The 18,454-nt window shown below is 39.1% G+C and overlaps 1 protein-coding gene across 9 annotated transcripts in view; it reads right to left on the reverse strand.

Moving 5' to 3' along the window:
* Positions 1-607: 607 nt before the first annotated feature.
* CDC42BPB (CDC42 binding protein kinase beta) overlaps positions 608-18,454 on the reverse strand; it is a 74,974-nt gene continuing 57,127 nt past the window's right edge. For 4 of the 9 annotated variants that reach the window (XM_035892453.1, XM_035892448.1, XM_035892451.1 and 1 more), the window contains 11 exons: positions 17,519-17,600; positions 14,071-14,287; positions 13,611-13,673; positions 9,570-10,166; positions 6,794-6,891; positions 6,598-6,682; positions 6,325-6,445; positions 6,116-6,233; positions 4,910-5,018; positions 4,746-4,816; positions 609-2,681 (listed from right to left, as the gene is read on the reverse strand). In XM_035892453.1, the coding sequence (XP_035748346.1) occupies positions 2,550-2,681; positions 4,746-4,816; positions 4,910-5,018; positions 6,116-6,233; positions 6,325-6,445; positions 6,598-6,682; positions 6,794-6,891; positions 9,570-10,166; positions 13,611-13,673; positions 14,071-14,287; positions 17,519-17,600 (1,693 nt within the window). In that variant the 3' untranslated portion in view covers positions 609-2,549. Of the gene's footprint in view, positions 2,682-4,745; positions 4,817-4,909; positions 5,019-6,115; positions 6,234-6,324; positions 6,446-6,597; positions 6,683-6,793; positions 6,892-9,094; positions 9,336-9,569; positions 10,167-13,610; positions 13,674-14,070; positions 14,288-17,518; positions 17,601-18,454 lie in introns of those variants that run through there. The other 5 variants (XM_035892449.1, XM_035892452.1, XM_009636874.2 and 2 more) reach the window with 5 other exon arrangements.

Consider the following 18,454-nt stretch of genomic DNA (forward strand, 5'->3'; position numbering starts at 1 on the left):
CTGGCACTGCTGAGTGCTATGATTTAATACCCCCATAATTAAAGACTTTGTTGTCATCTGAAGTCCTCACCGCGCAGAGAAAAATCAGCTCAAGAGCAGTAGAAATGTTTTTTTTAAAAGTCAAAGGCTGATTAGCATGAATACTTGTGAGAAGGCTTCCGGCACAGAGCCCTCAAACCTCCTGTCAGCTGCCAGCCCCAGGGCAGAGCACAGCTGCGCCTTCCTGGCCTTGCCCAGGTAGGTTTGGTCAAGCAAGGGACAGCAGGGGGCAAAAATCTTAATTTATGTCTTCCCCGTTAAGATAACCTGGAGTAAGATGGGTGAGACAAATCAAGAAGTAACCCAGGAGCACGCGGGTGCTCCGGAAGGGATGTGGGATGCTTACCCAGGACATGCTAGGGAAGATGCTGCTGCTGTTCTAGCTACAGGGAGCTCTGCCATGCTCAAATACTGGAGCACAAGGGGACCTTTAAAAACCTCCCCTGTATTAGGGGCTGCACCATTCACACACCAACCCTTGAAATGTTCCCAAGTCCTTCTTTAGGACTACTGCTTTGACAGCAAGCCAAAAGTCTTGTGGTGTCTGAATAGATGTGCAGCCTCCTTACCATCCCTTGGCCATAAGGGAAGAGTCATATAAATAAAGATTAATAAATAAGGCCAACAACTCGATGAAATGACAACTCTAACACAAACCAAGGGCACAAAATTTCAACACTGTATTCCACGAAAAGGACTTCCATTGCTCCTGAACATGCAGTTTTGTGCAGAAACACACACCTTTCTCGTAGCATTCAGGTACGGAGCTTCAGCGTATCTGTCAGCTTATGTAGAACGTCCATGGGAACAAGGTGAATTTACCATGAAACTAAAGCAAGCGTCAGTGGTATACTCTTTTCACATGTCAAGACAGACGACTATGAACTTTAAAACCTCCCTCTTCTGCTTTATTGACAGGTAAATTGTTCAAAAATGTTCTCACAATTCAATAATTACAAAGACTTAGACTTACATTAAAAAAAGTAAAAACCAGAAAACCCCCAAAGCAGTAGTGTCCAGCTCTAACTGAGCCCCTTTATCAAGAATCTGAGAAAAAGAGCAAGTACTGTCGAACACTTAACGTAACAGGATTAAATGTTGACTAGAACACTCAGTTTAAACTAAAGGTAAGTGCACGTCCTATACAGTGTTTCAGAAAAGAACATTAGCCATTGGTATATCATTAGCCCATTTAAACCAAATTTTAAATAAGTGACATCCAACTGTCATAAAATTGGCACAGAAGGCACACTAGTGTGACAATGACAAACTGGATATGCCAGCCACTGAATTAATTACAAGCTTTTAATGAAACATGGTCACAAATCTTTGATTACTAAATGTATAATACATGGAAGCATGAGATTAAATATACACGCAAAACATCACCACTGCACGTGGGCCATAGCAAAATATACAGGAGTGTGTTGTGCATTTTTCTACATGATCAATACTCGATTAATAATCATGGGGTCTTCATGCAGGTGAGGATACAATTAATGAGAAAAGCAGCACCCCCAGTTACACATCCTTCACGTTCCACTTTGGTAACCAATAAAACAGACTGATGTTTTAGTGCATAAGAGTCCCTTAGATCAAGCAGACTTCAAGGGCAATGCATCCACGAGAAGGCTTGCTAGCTAAACAATGTAGTGTGTCCTTACACCAAAAAACCCAGGAGAAACAACTTCTCAGGAGGAGACAGGCAGGAACTAGGAGTAAAATTTTTTTCACAGCAGTAATTACCAGTATTTTTAAAGCCCCGACTAACGACTGATCGACGAGGACTAAAAAGCAGAGTATGGGTAAAGGATAACTGGCAGTAGTCCTATGTACAAGACTAAAAAGTTGGTAGAAAGATAGAAAGACAGTTATGCAGCTGTATATGTAATGGCTAAATGAATTAAAAGGCCACAAAACTATAACCAACTTTTATTTAACTTCCTGGTGATTCTGTTGATGTTGGCAACGACCTACAGCTTCCTAGCATTCTCCTTAAGATTTAGGAAATGAACAGTTATGGGAAAAAGGGAAAAGTGTATTCATTTGAGGATGTAACTAGACCTGCTCGCATTTCCTATTTAGAGGTCCAAATTGTGTCTAAAAGGATTTCCTGCTAATCAGACATTACATCATTCTATAGAAAAATAATATTCCTGATATTGTAGCAACATTATCAGTATCTCTATTTCTTTTTCAGCATAAGAATAAGACTATTTACGGTGGCCTTAAATGCTCCTATGCAATAAAACTGTGTCACAGCTGTGCAGAAAGGAATCAACCGTAACTGAGCAGTGAACAATTCTGCATAAAAAGCTTGATCGCTATTTAGTAAAGAATTTTCTTCATTTCAACAGTTTGTATCTACAATCTAGATATATAATTATTCTTGTACAACACTAGAGATTCGGTGTCAGTCTTGGCACTAGCATCTGAGACAGCTTTGCCCTGCTCTTGAATACTCCACGGAGTAGTGGGTGATCGAAGCCAGAATGGTGAGAGTGGTAGTGTTATGCGTCACAGGTTGACTGGTCCAGTCCATCTAGTGTAAGCTGATTCCTATGAGGAGAGTTGGGACTTGGGGGACCGCTTGGATTTGAGCTGTTGGATGGAGTAGAGTGTTTGGTGGAGTCTGAATCAGGCTGTTAACGAGAAACATTAAAAAAAAAAAATTACGCTTACTCAATATCAATTCTTTACACTCAACAGCTTTCAAAGGCACTCGAAAATCAGGGTGAGCAACACCTACGAAGCAGTGTGTATTAGGTTCATTTCATAGCTAAACATTCATGCAAATACTTCCATTATCGTCAACAGGCCGTAGTGCAGTCCTGAAGGTGGCCTTCTGATGTAGCAGCAATTATAGCAGAGTACATAGAAACTGCTAAATCCCAGGCTCCTCTCCTTTAGCCATAGCAAAGCTTTCCTGATGGAATGCATCTATCTGTCCACTGTTGTTCTGGATTTAGCAGCCTGCGTTTTTTAAGCAATTTTTATAGCCCAGGAGTAGGTTTATCTGCCCATATAAACATGTAAACAATTACGGGCAAATCATCTTCAGGTTGGTGAGGAGGAAGGAAACAAGCATACGAACTGTTTACAAAACAGCAACAGTGACAAGCATGTGAAGTGCTTGACAAAAGAGTAAGGTTGCCAAGTATCAGGCTGGAGATCTGGAAACAGAATATACTTACTGGAGACGCCCTACGTCAGTATCTAATAAAGACAGTCTATTCACAGTTATTTCCCCACCGTTAGATTGGTTGTTGGATATTTGCCTTCACAGACTGGTCTCACTTCAACAGGATGGCTGGCAAGTTTCCCACTATTTTGGTGAGTTACAACTCTGAGCACTGCACACATTCACAGCTAATGAAATACCGCACAGGGAAAACTGGTACCATTGCAGCAAGTTATTTGCAAGAAAGGGAATATATATTTAGCAAATAGATCAAAAGGTAACATCCTTCAAGAATGCTGTTCACAAGGTTTTGCATGGCTCAAGCAATAATAAGATCACCTATAACAAGATTATCTTAACACGATCCAGTTCATGCTGTGATAAAGCCAAAAGCCACGGCAAAAATAGTGTAAAGCCAAAAGGTGGTATTAGAGCCTCCTTTTTCAAGTTTCAAACTACTATATTTTTCTAATTTAAGACGGCATAAGAGATTGTAAGATCTACAGAAAAAGGAAAAAAAACCTTTAGAATCTACCACTACTTGTGCCTAGAAGCAGCAATTATCATTAGAGCATGGAATGTAATGGAATTTGGGAAGGATGCTGCAGAATAACTAAGTCAACTGACATAGTCTGTCATCAGCACCTTTGAAAATTTAAAAAATACCCGTGCTTAGAGATCCCCATTTTCACATGATTTTAATGGCTTACTCAAGGTGACAAAGGAAGTCAGAGCATGGCTGTGATCAGAACTCCGGACAAATGCTTTGACTTAGGCATCCTGCAAACTCTGGCTTCAGAAAAACACCCTTCAAAGTCCAGAACATTACATGGACCTGTAGCTGTCTCCCAAAAAGCACTAAAAAAATGCAAAGATCTTGATCTAGGAGTTTGCCTCCCAGTGATAATTCCTAACGCTTCCCTTGCACAGGCAGTGCTTGAGCAAAGCTTGGAAGAAGCTAAACCCATGATAAATCAAGGAAACAAAATTCAGACATCTTCTCTCCTTAGATTCAGGGACACCAGTTTTGTACAGCCAGGACATTTTCAGTTTGGTGACTACTGGCACACACTTTTATTCTTGCTAAAAGCAGTTTTACATATTTTAAAATATGAATCATTCTCAAGTTACATGACAAAAAGTCTTCCTTAAGGCAGCACAGAAAATTACTTAACTAGTCGTATTACTTTGCTATTCTATGCTAATAGTCCAGAGAACATTTTTAGGAGCTTTGAGTACATTTCATCAATTAGTCAAATTTCCCTTGTCTACAAAGCTTAATCCAAGACATAATACTTCTTAAAATACCACCATAAAAAGATATTTTCATAGCTTTGCTTTTGTGCTGGCATATCTAACTTGTATCATGTATTACAGGTTGGAGAAAACATTTGTGGAAGGGAAACATCTCTGTAAAGAACATGGTCTTTATGAAGTATTACCTCAGAAATTTAATTTATTGGAAAAAGAAAACAATCTACAGCAACAGGGTACCATCAGTCTCCTTTAATAAAAGCTACTTTACCTCTTTGTCAAACTCCTGGTCGGGATCGGACATACTTCGGGAAGGCATGGCTCCTCCCACATCACTGCCACCTACAGAGAAAGAAGCAAAAAAAGCAGGTTTACGCCTCTTGTTGAAGCCGTAAATTACAGCTCAGAACTGACAAGCTTGCTTCCAAGCCTTACCTGACGAGGGCCATGAAATATAGGTTTTGTTCCTCTGCTGCTGCTGCTGCCGTGAGAGGTTAGCTGTAGATGGGCATGCTTTTTCCTCCTGTGCAGCAGGTAGGACACTCTACAGTTGAAATGAAACACCTTGTTAGCCAGCAACAAAAGCGATCCAACTAGGAGTTGTTACTCATGAAAACTTTACTGTACTTTTGAAGCTATTACAACCCAGTGTTGGTAGAAAAACTCTGAACTTACTTGACCACATCCACATATTTTCAGTAACAGACACAAACCCTGAGAAAGACAGAGAAAGAACTAAGCCCCATAGCAGCCACTGGAACCTGTCAGCCAGCAAACCCTCTATGAAGGGGCAGGGACTGCACCAACAGCTCTGCTTTCCTTCCTCCTCTGCCTGAAAGGACAAATGCATTACCCTCACCTGGGCTAGCTGGGAAGGACAAGAGAAAGCCTGACTAGCAGCTATAAAATGGAGGGTCCAGAATATAAAAGTCTACCTCGTGCCTTCCTCTCATGGATTTAATACTAAAATAGCTCACAAAATGCTGTATTTGTTAAATGCAAAAGAACAAAAAAATACTATAAAGCCCTGCAACCTGCATGCATTTTAGTTACCTCCACAGCATTAGTTTTTTTCCCCCTTGTTTTTGCTCTAGAATTGGCGAAATGCCACAAGCACACCATTCCAGTTCCTAACAGTTTGTAGCTACTCCTACCCTTGCTAGGGAAGCAGAGGAGGGACAGGAAGAGGAAGAAAGCAGAGGGAAGCCTTGCAGTGAGGAATGGTCACTCTGGAGAAAGATTTCAGCAGAGATAGGGCTCATGTGATAGACGTGCTCAAAGTCTGTTGGAGGTGATATCAGGGCAGAATGTCGAGAGGATGAGGGGGAAGGAAATTCTTTCTGTTATTTTAAGAAGATAAACAAGAAAAAGGAAGGAGAGACCGATTATTTACAAAACTACCAACAAGCTTCTGGCAGCGATACCTATTTCTTTCGGTGTCTCATTCGTAAGTCAGCTAACAGTATTTCCTTGCACAGGACTTAGAAGCATTGCACGTCAGGAAGGTTCACCTTTCTCAAAATGATTAGAAGAAGAATTTGGTACAGAGATAATACTTAAGCCCTATACAGCTCATCTTCACAGTTTTTCTGACCAAGAACAAATGCACATATATCTCCCTCCCTTTAAAATGTATTTTACCAGTGGGAGGTCCATGAGAACCTGCATTCCATCTCCTGGTCCCATATGAGCCACGTGGTTGAAATTCGTTGGGTTAGAAATCATCTTTGACCTTAGCTCAGGGTCTCTAAGCATTTCCCTAAAAGAACAGAGTGATTTTTGCAATTAGCATTCCCAGTCTTTGCACGTCATCATGTATATTAAGTTACAAACCACAATTAAATTCTTACCGCCTTTGTTGTAATCGCTCTTCCTCAGGAACCTTAAATACAAATCTTCTTTTGCTCCTAGTTCGAAGCATTTGCTTCTTGCTATTGTCAGATGTTTCTGGTACACTGAGGACAGCTCCTGCTGTAATATCACAATGCAATTTCACATACATAGGTACATGTTGACCCAGACACATCCAATATGAGTTTCATCTCATGCAAAGGTAACATTGCTTAAAATTACCCAGTTAGCTCTGTATAATTTTCCTGTTTCAACCCTTGCTCAGTACTCACCCGCAAACTTGTTCTTGAAATATATTAGTCTTGGTGGCTCACAGTTAAGGAGATTCAGTGTGCCGTCCATGTTTAATGGTCTGATCTGTTTTGAGGAAGGAGGCAGAGAATTAACTCAAGCCTAGCATACGCTGCGCAGAAACATCTCATTTGGAATTAACCCAGTTAAGTTTTATATTCAAAGAAAATGACTTACTCTTCGCAGGCCAATAGTCTGGACCCATTCCATAGTGTTAACATCAAATACATCAACACCATATTCGCTATACACTGTTACGTATGAAGAATTGCAACCTGCGTAGGTTAAAAACAAACAAAAAACCCTAATGTGGTTTCCGTAGTCCAGAACTGACGTATATTTGAGCAAATTTCAATACTTGCAAGTTTTCCACTATGTGCAAGATACATTTTAAAACACTTTTCCCCAACCTCACTTTCGAACAGATATTTTTGTGATAATAGATTTGCCAATGACAACTGCCAGCATCATGGAAAGATTTAAATTTGACCCTTTCAGTATTTTTAAACTTCAAATTGTGATTTCATCAAATTGCAAAATGTCATCTGAAGTTTTCAGATGCATACAAATCTGCTCCTTGGTAGGAACTGAGCTGCTAGCTTTTCTACAGATGCAGATTACTTCATTTCGGAAGCATCAAACTAACTATACATCTGCTGTGTGTGGAGGAAAAGAGAGGGCCACCATCTGTGAGATGGGTCATGAAGTCACGATGCGGATCTGTTCTCAATTTCCTTCCTCTTTTGCTAACAATTATCTAGCTTTAGATATTCATGTATGGGTTGCTTTCATCAGGTTAACAGAAAAATGTCACAGTGCTTAAAGCATACAACCCATCTTCTTTTCAACTTTTTTTTTTTTTTTAAAAGCATAAAAGGCATCAGCAAAGTTTATTTGAGGTCAAATGAAAAGCAGAGATCCCTAGAGCTTCATATCAACATGCTTCTGCTCATGTAAAGACTGTGTCCTGACATAAAGAGCAGTTACTAGAAATTTATGGGATTTAATAGAGAAAAGAGCTGCTCCAATAAACAAAAGGAAAATAACGCAGTAGGACACTAAACACATCACAGAATCTTCTTAGAAGAACTGAAGTAATGGTTGTGGTGCTATTTTTAAAACTTGTTCACAGAAAGCCTTGGACAGCTATCATAAATATATACCCCAGAAGTGATTTATGGTCAAGTATTTATTATATGGGGTCACGGTTGACTTGGATGTCCAAATTGAGGGAGACCACCAAGCATGAGACAGAAACACCAACTGCTTTTGCCTGGCCAGCTGGTAGCCAAGGCTAGCGCTTACCAGTCAGAGCTGATGAGCTTGATCAGATCTCAACTGGTTCCCAGAGAGACATGGCAGTGTCTGCACTGGGCTTGCCCATGCTACAAGCTTCGAGACCTGCTGGCTCCAAGTCTTTGCACTGTGCTGTACATACTCAAGCTAAGAGCCCCACGACACCTACACTCAGCACAGAACCAGCACATTAAGCTGGTTTAACTGCAGCCTAGACAAGCCACCCGGAACGACAAGAGCTGACTCTGCTAGTGCAGACCTCAGCCTCTCCCAGCATGAGGGGTCTGAATGCCCTAGAGAGAAATTTTCCATAGTACCCTAAAACCTCTCTACGCCATGGTCCTTTACCACAGCAGAAGCTGCAACAGGGGGAGAACTATTTCCACTTTGTTGATATCCTGACAGGACAGTTAAAAAAAGCCACCGTCACCAGTGACAGACACGAGGACTGAGGAGGGAGGACAAGGCTAATGGAAAGTAATCCAGTTTCCTTTGGCAGTGGACGAAGTTGCTCTTTCTAAAAAAGCAGCCCTAGGCCAACGCCACTCAGGATTGCACATACAAGACTGCTATAAAATAGTTTACAGTAAGAACAGCTTCTAATAGTAACAGACAAAACAATTAACTAGCACATCTAGTTTGCTGAGATGCAAAAAACTGTAAAGCTGATAGAGGAAAAGGAAACATTAGCTTTGGCTAATGGCATTTTAAAGTAAATTTGCAACTAGGTTGTTTCCTTCGGCCCTTGCTTCATACTTCTGCACAGAACTAGGTCAGAGTAAAGCAAGCAAACAATTCAGTTCAAGACAATTAAAATTAAACACACTGCTATTAGAGCCTGGCCTGATCAAACCAATGAGCACCTAACTGCTCAGTGTACTATTTAAACAAAAAACTATTTCTTGCTTTCAATTTCAATCATTCAAAACACTTTAATTGCTATTTGAGCTCTAAACAGAAATCCTGGTTTTATCGCAAACTGCCTTTGACTACCGAATACTGAGAAATGCTCTGCATGTGCTTCTATCCTGACTAGCTGATAAACCAACGCGCCTGAAAAGAGCAAAGCGGTTGAAAAATTACCCTCCACCTGCCTATATTAATTTTGGACATTCTCCCCCTGAAAATAAAACCAAAAGGAAAAAAATGGCAACCAGTTTTGCCAAGCAATATTTTTACCTCTTATTTTGTTATCTTTATGAATCCTAAGAGTCTCAGGTTACATTTCATCTTCAACTTTCTATTGTACTTTGAGTACAGGACACAGAAGACATCCGACAGACAACTAGACGTTTACACTCCCTAGGGGAGCAAAAATCTTTACAGAATTTCACAGACCAGTAGTCTTGCTCTGTCCTGCATCCAGGACTACTCTCTGCTCCGTAAAAGTTAATTTGCATTCCATTATTTGTTCTTCTGTGTCCTGTAACAAGACAGGGCTTCTTTTATTGCAGCATCCAGGATCTCAGCCCAGGAGATCGCCAAGTCCAAAACTACCATCAGGAAGAACTGTGCATCCTGTTAACTCATCAAAACTTAAACTGTAGATATTGTAGATATTGAAAAACAAACCAAAGCAAAATAGAATACAATGCTGATTATTTTTAGACAAGTAAAGCAGCAACAGGGATATGGCAACAGAAAAACATATACATACTACAGGCAACAGGAGTTGCAGGCCACATTAGTTCCTGCATGCGTGACCTTCGACCTTGCGAATCGACGTATACTCCCATATGGCTGAAGCAAAGCAGGTATTCCTCATTACTGAGCTCCACAGCACAAAGGGCATCAAAAGACTGCTGTGAGAGGAAGATAAGCGAGGGGTCATTAGGATTTACCAGGTTTATAGATTGTCCATCTCCCTGGATGGTCAACAGAGAGAACCCAGACTGGTAGCCAACACAGAGCTTGTCCTTGAACACTGTCATCCACTGTACAGTTCCTGGAGCCTGGATTTCACTGAATTTTTTGTGGAAAGGTTTAGTTCTGTGAATTTCATAGCAAAAAACCTGTCGTTTGACAGCCACAAACAAACAAGTTGAAGAACTCTTCTTTAGTGTTCCAGTTGTAATCAGTTGGCAGCCTTTAGTTTCTGCAAGCTTAATGTCAAAGTTTCCTTCCGACCCATCCAGAGAAGCCCAGGGGTAAAGGTGAACGTGATGGTTCCGACCGCAGATGAGGATGATAATTTTCTCTTTGGGAGCAAGCTCTATCTGGTACACCTTCTTGCAATCAGCCGCTCGGACTATCACTGCAAAGGAAAAAAAGAGCTGCCGTAAGTTAAACAAGAAAATCATCGGGCTTGGAAAGACTGCAGTGTTACATACTGATGTCCGAAAATGAATCTAAACACAGACACATACCAGATAAGAAAGAGCACTTACTACACACGCTCAACACTCCATTATTAATTCTCAGAACAAACAATGAAACAAAGCATTCCTGTAACTCTCTCTATGGATATAAAGTCTCGCTTCAGCAAACACTTCATAGGGAAAGGCTACTTAACCTCTGGGATAAATGGAGAAAAAGTTTTATATGATACTGCCTGTACTATCTATACACTGCAGGATGGTGTATCTTCTGAAAGTGGTCCCACCTTCAGGAAAAACATCAGCATCTTCAGTGAATTATGGAGGAAGACCAAATTAGCAGAACACAAAGAAAAGAAATATAAAGTATTTAATGCTGATAACAGAGGATACAAAATGCTGTGCTGTTGGCAAATGTCTTAGCCAAATACAAAAGCAGTACAGTACGTGGATGTTAAACACCTATAGGCAAAGGCAAAAAATGCTGTGTGCGCTGGGGAAAGGGTAAGAAAGGGCTTAAGCTGTAGGAAGAGAGGTTTAAGATAGGCACCAGGAAAAGCCTTCTCACAGGGAAGACTAGTTAGGTAACCTATGGCAGCTGGGGAGTTTTCACTGTTTGAAGGCTTTTTTAAAACTAGGTTATAAGCAGCTAATAAGGTTAGGTACAACATATTCTGCTTTTGGGATCACGGGTATGCTGGCACTTTCAAGAAAACAGTAAGTGTTTCATGGGGCACTAACAGAAGAGACTAAGCAATTCCAAGCTAGGAAACGTTATACATAATATGCATAAGCCAATTATAGTAAAATATAATTTTTAATTTTCTGTTAACTGAATGTGTTCAAAATATTTGTTAATTATCATTAAAAAAATATTAACTGGAAATTATACGCCTTTTTTCAGTAATAGTTGAATAACCTAAGCAAGTTACCAAATTCTGTAAAGTTATAACAAGACTTTAGATCAAAGCCAAGTGTTTTGTTGCTTCCCCCCAGTTGCACAAATAGATGGTATGTCTGAAGAAATGTTCTATGAAATAACCAGCTGTTGGAACTCTGCCACAAAGACTGTTTTTTTTTTTCCCCCTCTAGCTCCAACTCCAGCTTACAGTTTAGTTTATTTGTCAAGAACCAAGTGATACTCTGACCAAAGCCCTTTGATATAAGCAGCTGGCAGTTAATTAACACTGAAAATTACAACTGCCATAAAATGAAAAAGAGATTACAGTTTGTAAAAATGCTATTAACACACAGGAACTGGTCACAGAAAACTCATGCAAAACATCTTTTAACTTAAAACCAAACCTGATAATTCATATTCACATTTGCATATGACATGGTGATGCAGCAGATAATAGTTCCTTTACGAAATGACCTTTCCAATCAAATGTACAATTTTCTTTTATGCAAGAAGCTGTACTGGAATCTCTGGAATTACTTGCATCTGAAGTTATGTTCATATCTAAGTACTTACAGAATGGTGACCACTGGAAGTCTACCCAAAGGAATGGCATTTATTACTGCTAAAAAGAATTTCAAATATCTGCTCTCTCTGTGTATAAAGCAGTTTCTCCTGAAATTGAGCACTGGCTTATTCTAAGCAAGAGGAAGCAATAACACTTTGCTTTTTGCCTCAAAAATACATTCCTGACTTTGTACTTAATTTTATTTTGAAAGTCAAGCAAGTCCTTAAAAACCTGTAGTCTGCTGTATTTTACATTGAAATGCAAGTTTTAGCATGACTGCAATCCAAATTTCAAACAGTGACAAACCAAATCGTATTGAAAAAGGAACTTCTTCCATCAAGTCAAAGTTTAAAGAATCATCATCATTGAAATTTGAATGACAACGACTAAAAATAGTCAAAGGAATATTTCAGGAGTGTCCCAGGGATTTTTTCCAAAGTTGGAAAAGGGACCCAGGCACCTTTTAATTTTACAAATCTATATCACTGACCTCAACATCCTCAACTCCCAGACAGGTAAAGACACCAGAAGAACCTATGCTCAGAGGTGATAAATATAGGTGAAGAAAGCATCAGGTATATTGTTAGAAACAATCCTACCAGAGATCCAAGGCTGTTAGCTCTTATACCACAAAAAATACAGATTTAGAGTGTTGTTTAAATTGAGAGAGCCTCATGAATTATATAAGAAAGGATGGATTTCACAAGGTATGTTTGGTGCTTTTAAAGTCAGAGAGAAAGAAATAACTAGTATTTCCTACAGTAACTTGGAAAAGGATAAATAGTAGTAGCTTATTGTATTTTAATTCTGTATTGTATTCTATTTCTTGTTCATTTGTTTGTTCAAAATAAGAACATCCTAATTTGGAAGCAGACTGCAAAATTAACCAGACTTGTTCTTTGCTTTTCCATGTTTAAAATTGCATTTTGTATGGACTGACCCCAAACGATCCCCAGGCTCACATGCTAGCAAGCTTTTTGGCCCCCATGCTTTCCCCACCATACCAAGGCATGTCTCCCATTGCTATTTGTGTTTGTGCTCAGTATATCTGGTTAAAGGAAAAAATGCTTCCCTTATGCCTTACCTATGATCCCTAATAATTCAAGGACAGAGGGGTACGCCTGGGCTGCCCAGTGACTACGCAGCATACACTTTGCTGCAGTACCTGGAGCACACACTGTGTGAATTTCTGGAATGGACACAGTAAGTCTTCAGAAAGAAGAGGCTAAACTGATCCCACCTTTCTCAAAGAAGATGGCAGAGTGCATTAAGAATAGGAAGGAAAAAGCAGGTTCAGGAAAAAGCACAAGGTCAGGGAAATAAAGAGATAATGGAAAGGGGCAAGCAAGGCACTTGCTTTGGCCATCATAGGTCTGAAACAGAATGTGAGTGGTTGTCAAATTTCTGGAAGAAACAGATAACACCACATATTGGCTTTAATGGAAAGTCTACAAGCTCTTGAGTTGCTTGTGCTGGCTGTCTAACTTCTAATTCATGCCACTAAGTCCTCTGTCGGTGCAGGTTGGAACAAGTCTGTTTCCATGTCAAGTCTTCCTCAGTCAATTCAAGTCCTATTTAGTAAGGGCCTGATAATTCACTGTGCATCAACTGCTGCTGTGTGTGCTCTGCGTGCTGAAGCATTTTGCTACCTGCTGTGGGAATACAGTTAAAGTGAGAATGTGTCAGAATATGCCCAGTAACCCATCACTTTAATTTCAGCCAGTCAACTGAACGTAATGATAATGACCAAATTAGTGCTTATACCTCACATTCACTTTTCCTTCTCATCAATAAACTGAGTGCTTAACACTTACTATACATGAAGGGCTGATGTGTAACCTATATTATAACAGCACTAAAAGTTATGGAGCTCATTATTCTATATGTAATTACTGCATGCATTATGGCCTAACTTACCGTCACGGGTTACCTCTATCACATACAGTCCTTCTTCTGAACCGATTGCTATTCTATCTCGATCTAAACCAGGAAGGAAAGAAAAGGCTATTAATTCAGCTATACTTAATCTTATCTTTAAAACAGACTTGTTTGCTTTGAACAGCTGGAAAAATTTCTGGACAAACATATTTTCAACAGCAAATCAGTTTTGCTTAAGTTCACACAGTCTGTCAAAAGCATGCTATACACCATATTGCTAAAACAACCTGTTAAACAACTGAACAGTATTACATACTCTGAGTGGATGAAGAAATTTGAATATCAATGCAAGTTTAGCCATTTTTTTCCCCCATTATTAAATTCCTATGAAGGAATTCAGCTGAGGAATTTATTTCAATGTGTCAGTGCTCTCATTACAGAACCCCATCTAAAAGCTCCAACGACTCTCACACACTTATAAAAATCAAACCAAACATACCTACAATAGCAGCAGCTAAACTTGCTTTAATAAGGGGCAGTGTACTGTCATAGGCTTCTTGCGGAATATGCACAACCTGGTTTTTCAGTCTGTTTTTGTGCAGGATAGACTGCAACCCTTCTAGGATTCCAACCCACTTTCTCTTCTCATTCTCATTTTCCGTCAGGATCAGTAGAGAACAAGACTTTGAAGGCAAACCTAAGAGAGAAGCTGTCACCTTTAACAGACAGAGAAAGCAGAATTAATAAAGAGTAATAAAAGCCCTTTTTGTCAGTATTATACACTTCATAAAACTGGGAAAGTAAAATATATTTTTTTCATAACAGTGCAATGATGTACCTGAGTGGTACACAACACAGCACACGGCTAATATGGCCACAGTGCTTTGAAAAAACACATAAGCCTCAGTAGTTTTGTTTAAAAAGATTCAGTCTTGCTTTAATCATTTTGAATCTTAAAATATGGGCAAGGAACTCTACATTCCTTTCCTACAATAATCAATACGCACCAGCAAAAGGCTCCTTCCTGCTCCAAATTGGAATTGTAGTAGCATACAATAATTTGTCCTGATTCCCCCTCCAATCTATCAATAACTTCTGAAAATGACACACACACTTTCTGAGTCAGGTGCACTTAAACCCAATGGCATTGCTATGATCAGTTCTAGATTTTGATTTTGCTACTTAATTTTCAAAATATTTTTCCAGGGGGAAGAGCACATCGTATCTGCATTAAAAACTCTAGAGAAAACAATCTCGTGAGATTGAAGTATTCTCCCACTTCCCCACGTTAAAAGAAAATCACGATGGCTTCACTTAATTTTCAGGTAAATCATCCTATAGAAAAACGATCCAGGAACTTTCTGTTGACCAAAGTATGCACTTACTAATTCTTAATATTAGTTATGTGTCCTGTATGAAGAGACCATAGGAATTGTGAGATCATGGGAACTATGCTTTCAGTCATAGACAAACGGGCCATCAGCCAGTACAAACCCTCACGAGAGCCTTTTAGAATAACCACAGTTAAACAGAAGAAAAGCAGCAAAAGGTGCAAAAGTGCAAAACTGAAGGCTGTAACTATTCATACACAGAGTAACACACCTTCAGCCTATATGCCTTGATAAGAGAAATCACCATAAAGATGGACGATGAGGTTAGGCAACATGTACTTCCTGAAAGAGTGAATTAAGCAGTAACATTCACCTTAAAGGAAAAAAACACATCTGAAAGTAAACTTGGGACAATAGGATGTCAAAGAGAGAGCTCCAGAAGTAAGATGAAAGTGAGGAGCTGCAGGAAAAGGACTAGTTTGCAATTGCTCAGAGCTCATATTACTCTGCATCAAGCTTTGTTCATGTCCTAAACTGTAACTAAGCATTAATATTTTAAAGATGGATGGAGGCATAATGAACAATATTTCTAAATTTGAAAACAACACAAAACCAAGCCAGACTTCAGCTATGGTTTTCTCTTTGAAGTACCACCACTCAGTCTTTTGAAGGTGGCATCTTACATGCAGTCAAATGTGGAAAAAATGGGAGACGTTGGTTATAATATACCCAGCATTATTCATCATACAAAAATCCAGCATTTGCTATGAAACTCCAGGCTTCTTAACTCAAACTGCTACTGTCTGACTCCACTACAGACACTCTTACACTATTACTAAAAAATAGATCGATGGCAGCACTAAAGACTGCAGTGTCTGGATGCCAGGATGGCCCAACATCCAGCTTTAAAAACTGGTTACCACGGGGAGATGATGCAGTCTGACAGAAGTTGTTGTTCTTGATTTCATGGGAGGTCAGAGGTGGCAATATTTTAGTGTTTGGCAGCATTCTGGTATTGCTTTTTGCTGGTAGGAGATCCAAAAGACATGAAAATCTGTCTTTGGTGTGACACCAGTATCCTCACGTGTTATGTGAAATAACCCATGGAAGAAGGACCACAATTTCATACAGATGATGTAAAGTAACAACAGCTTTAACTGTTGTGTAGAAGCTGCTCTATGTCATTTTCTCATCAAGATGCAAATCTAGAATTAAATGAAATTGAGAAAATAGACTCTCTTCCATCAGATATTAACATTTCTCAGTTTTAGAAACTCTTTTGAAGGAGGGCTTAAAATTGAGAAAAGAGGTGGACTTTGGCAGCATCTTCTCTGGTCCCTGTCAACAGGGTATCTAAATAGATATACTCACACACCAGGCTTCTAGTTAATTCATCAAATCTCTTTAGTAGCGGATAATCTGATCAAACCATGGAGACATTTTGCCATGTCTACCCAGACAAGTATTCTTACATGGGGATATTTGACAAAAGTTTTTTATCTTCGATACCCTTTCAGTTAAAAACTGCAAGCAGAAATTAGAGCAGCAAGTCAAGCAGGCTAAGCTGTATGTATGCTTTATTCTTAAACGAATCAACCACCATTCTGCATAGCTCATTTTCTCTCCTCTGAAGTCCTTTCCCATAGTATTCCACATTTGCTAATTTGAGAAGAGAGCAGGCAGATGGGAATAAAAAAAAAATTATATTTAGAAACAAGTAAGAGGAAAATTAAGGTAAAAGTAGTAGTAAACTAAGGGATGGAAATCCACTGCAGAAAATATTTCTACAAGAAAGAACAGCAAAGCCACAGAAGCATTCAAGTAGCCAAGACATTTCCTAGGTAAAACTCTAAAGGACCAAATGATTGGGACTGCAGGTGACTGTCAGCTCTATGTTCCACTGATGTGGTTTTAAATGACTGAAGATCAGAGATGCTTAAAACAGTGAGTTTCTGCATTCAGATGCAAGGGATTATAGATATTGTCTACTAATGCACTCTTCTCCATATTTTAAAATTCCAGATTAAATATAATTCATGTAAAACCCATAAAAGAAGTTCTTGTTGTCAAAAACTAAATACCGTATTCAGATAGAACATACGTCAAAGAGGATACTATAACTAAGCTAATTATTTTCTCTTATTTTACATTTTTTTCTACTATACTTAAATATGAAATTAAGGAAACTGAAATTTCAAATGTATTTTCTTTATACAAGACAAAACATGGCAAACTAGAATCAGCGAGCACAACCCAGCTTCAGCCAACTCTCTTACAGCATCAGTTCTAAAGCAAGAGTCCTCCAAAGATAAGAAAAAAACCCAGGATCTGGTAATATCAATGGAAGAGGAGATAAAAATATACTGAATTATAATCAAGAAAATAAAAAAGCCAACTTAATATACAAGGAAGCAGCAAAGAAGAACTTTGTTCTTTACAATTCAGTTATAAGAGGAGTATCATATTGTTCTTCTACCCATTTCAGCACCCCTTCTAAATTCTTATACTTCTGCATAACTTTAAATAAACATGAAATACAGATAATGTACTTCACTATCAGAACAAAACACTGGTATTTAATTTGCATTTTCTTTAAGAGTAAATCGGTAGCCATACCCTGAATATACAAGGGATGTCTTTACGAGTTGCGTGTATTACATCCGATGCTAGGACAGAGCTCACACAAAAATCTTCATCTCTAGTGAGAAAGAAAGCAAGAGAATCACATACATGCACACACATTACTCAGCAAAATCCAAATGGATACCACAACTGTTTCAATAGGCTGCAGTCTCCTAACACCGCACAGAGGTCACAACTGCCATCACTGCTTCGTTATGCTCTAACCATCCTTGACCCAAACAACTCACAAGCTTTAGTTATATTTCTACAGCATTCAGTACAGGTAACTCAGTCCACCTGAAGTTAAGTGGGGTGGCTTTGTGTAGTTTTGGTTTACCGACCACACCTATTCTACAATTAGCAGCAAGAATATTGTTCTTCCAGCCCAGCAGACACATTAGAAATGAATAATTCATACCTCAATGTGTAGCAAGAGAGGGGCCTTTGGAAAAAAAGAAAAATCACATAAAAAGCTCTTGGCAATATAATTATAGCTTGTGCGATTCAAATAAGGGTTTTCAAAACAGCTAGATTTTATTCTCTATTACAGTAAAATAAACAGACATCAGAACAACTTTTGCATTTCAGAGTGCTCCACCCCAGAGGGCTTGTCTATACAAGCCTTTTTAAACTGAATTTGACCAAGTTGATCACCATAATTGCCAATTTTAGTGTAAAGATGACACTAATGCCCGAAACTTGCCCATGCTAGAATTCATAGCTGCGGTGGTTAATGTCTATTAAAACATCTAAGAATCCTCAGAAGACAGACTCAAAGAGGCAGCTACAAAAAGCAGATAAAGCATGGGACAGTTGGTATAATATCTGGCTGAGTTGCTTAAAGCAATGTACTGATGTGAATGCTGTTATATGCAATACATTCACGCTTCTGCTCCCGCTGGCAGCATGTCAGAGAGAGCTGACACTGAC

Source organism: Egretta garzetta, unplaced genomic scaffold, assembly GCF_000687185.1.
Source record: "Egretta garzetta isolate BGI_Z169 unplaced genomic scaffold, ASM68718v1 scaffold374, whole genome shotgun sequence".
In the NCBI taxonomy this organism is placed as follows: Eukaryota; Metazoa; Chordata; class Aves; order Pelecaniformes; family Ardeidae; genus Egretta; species Egretta garzetta.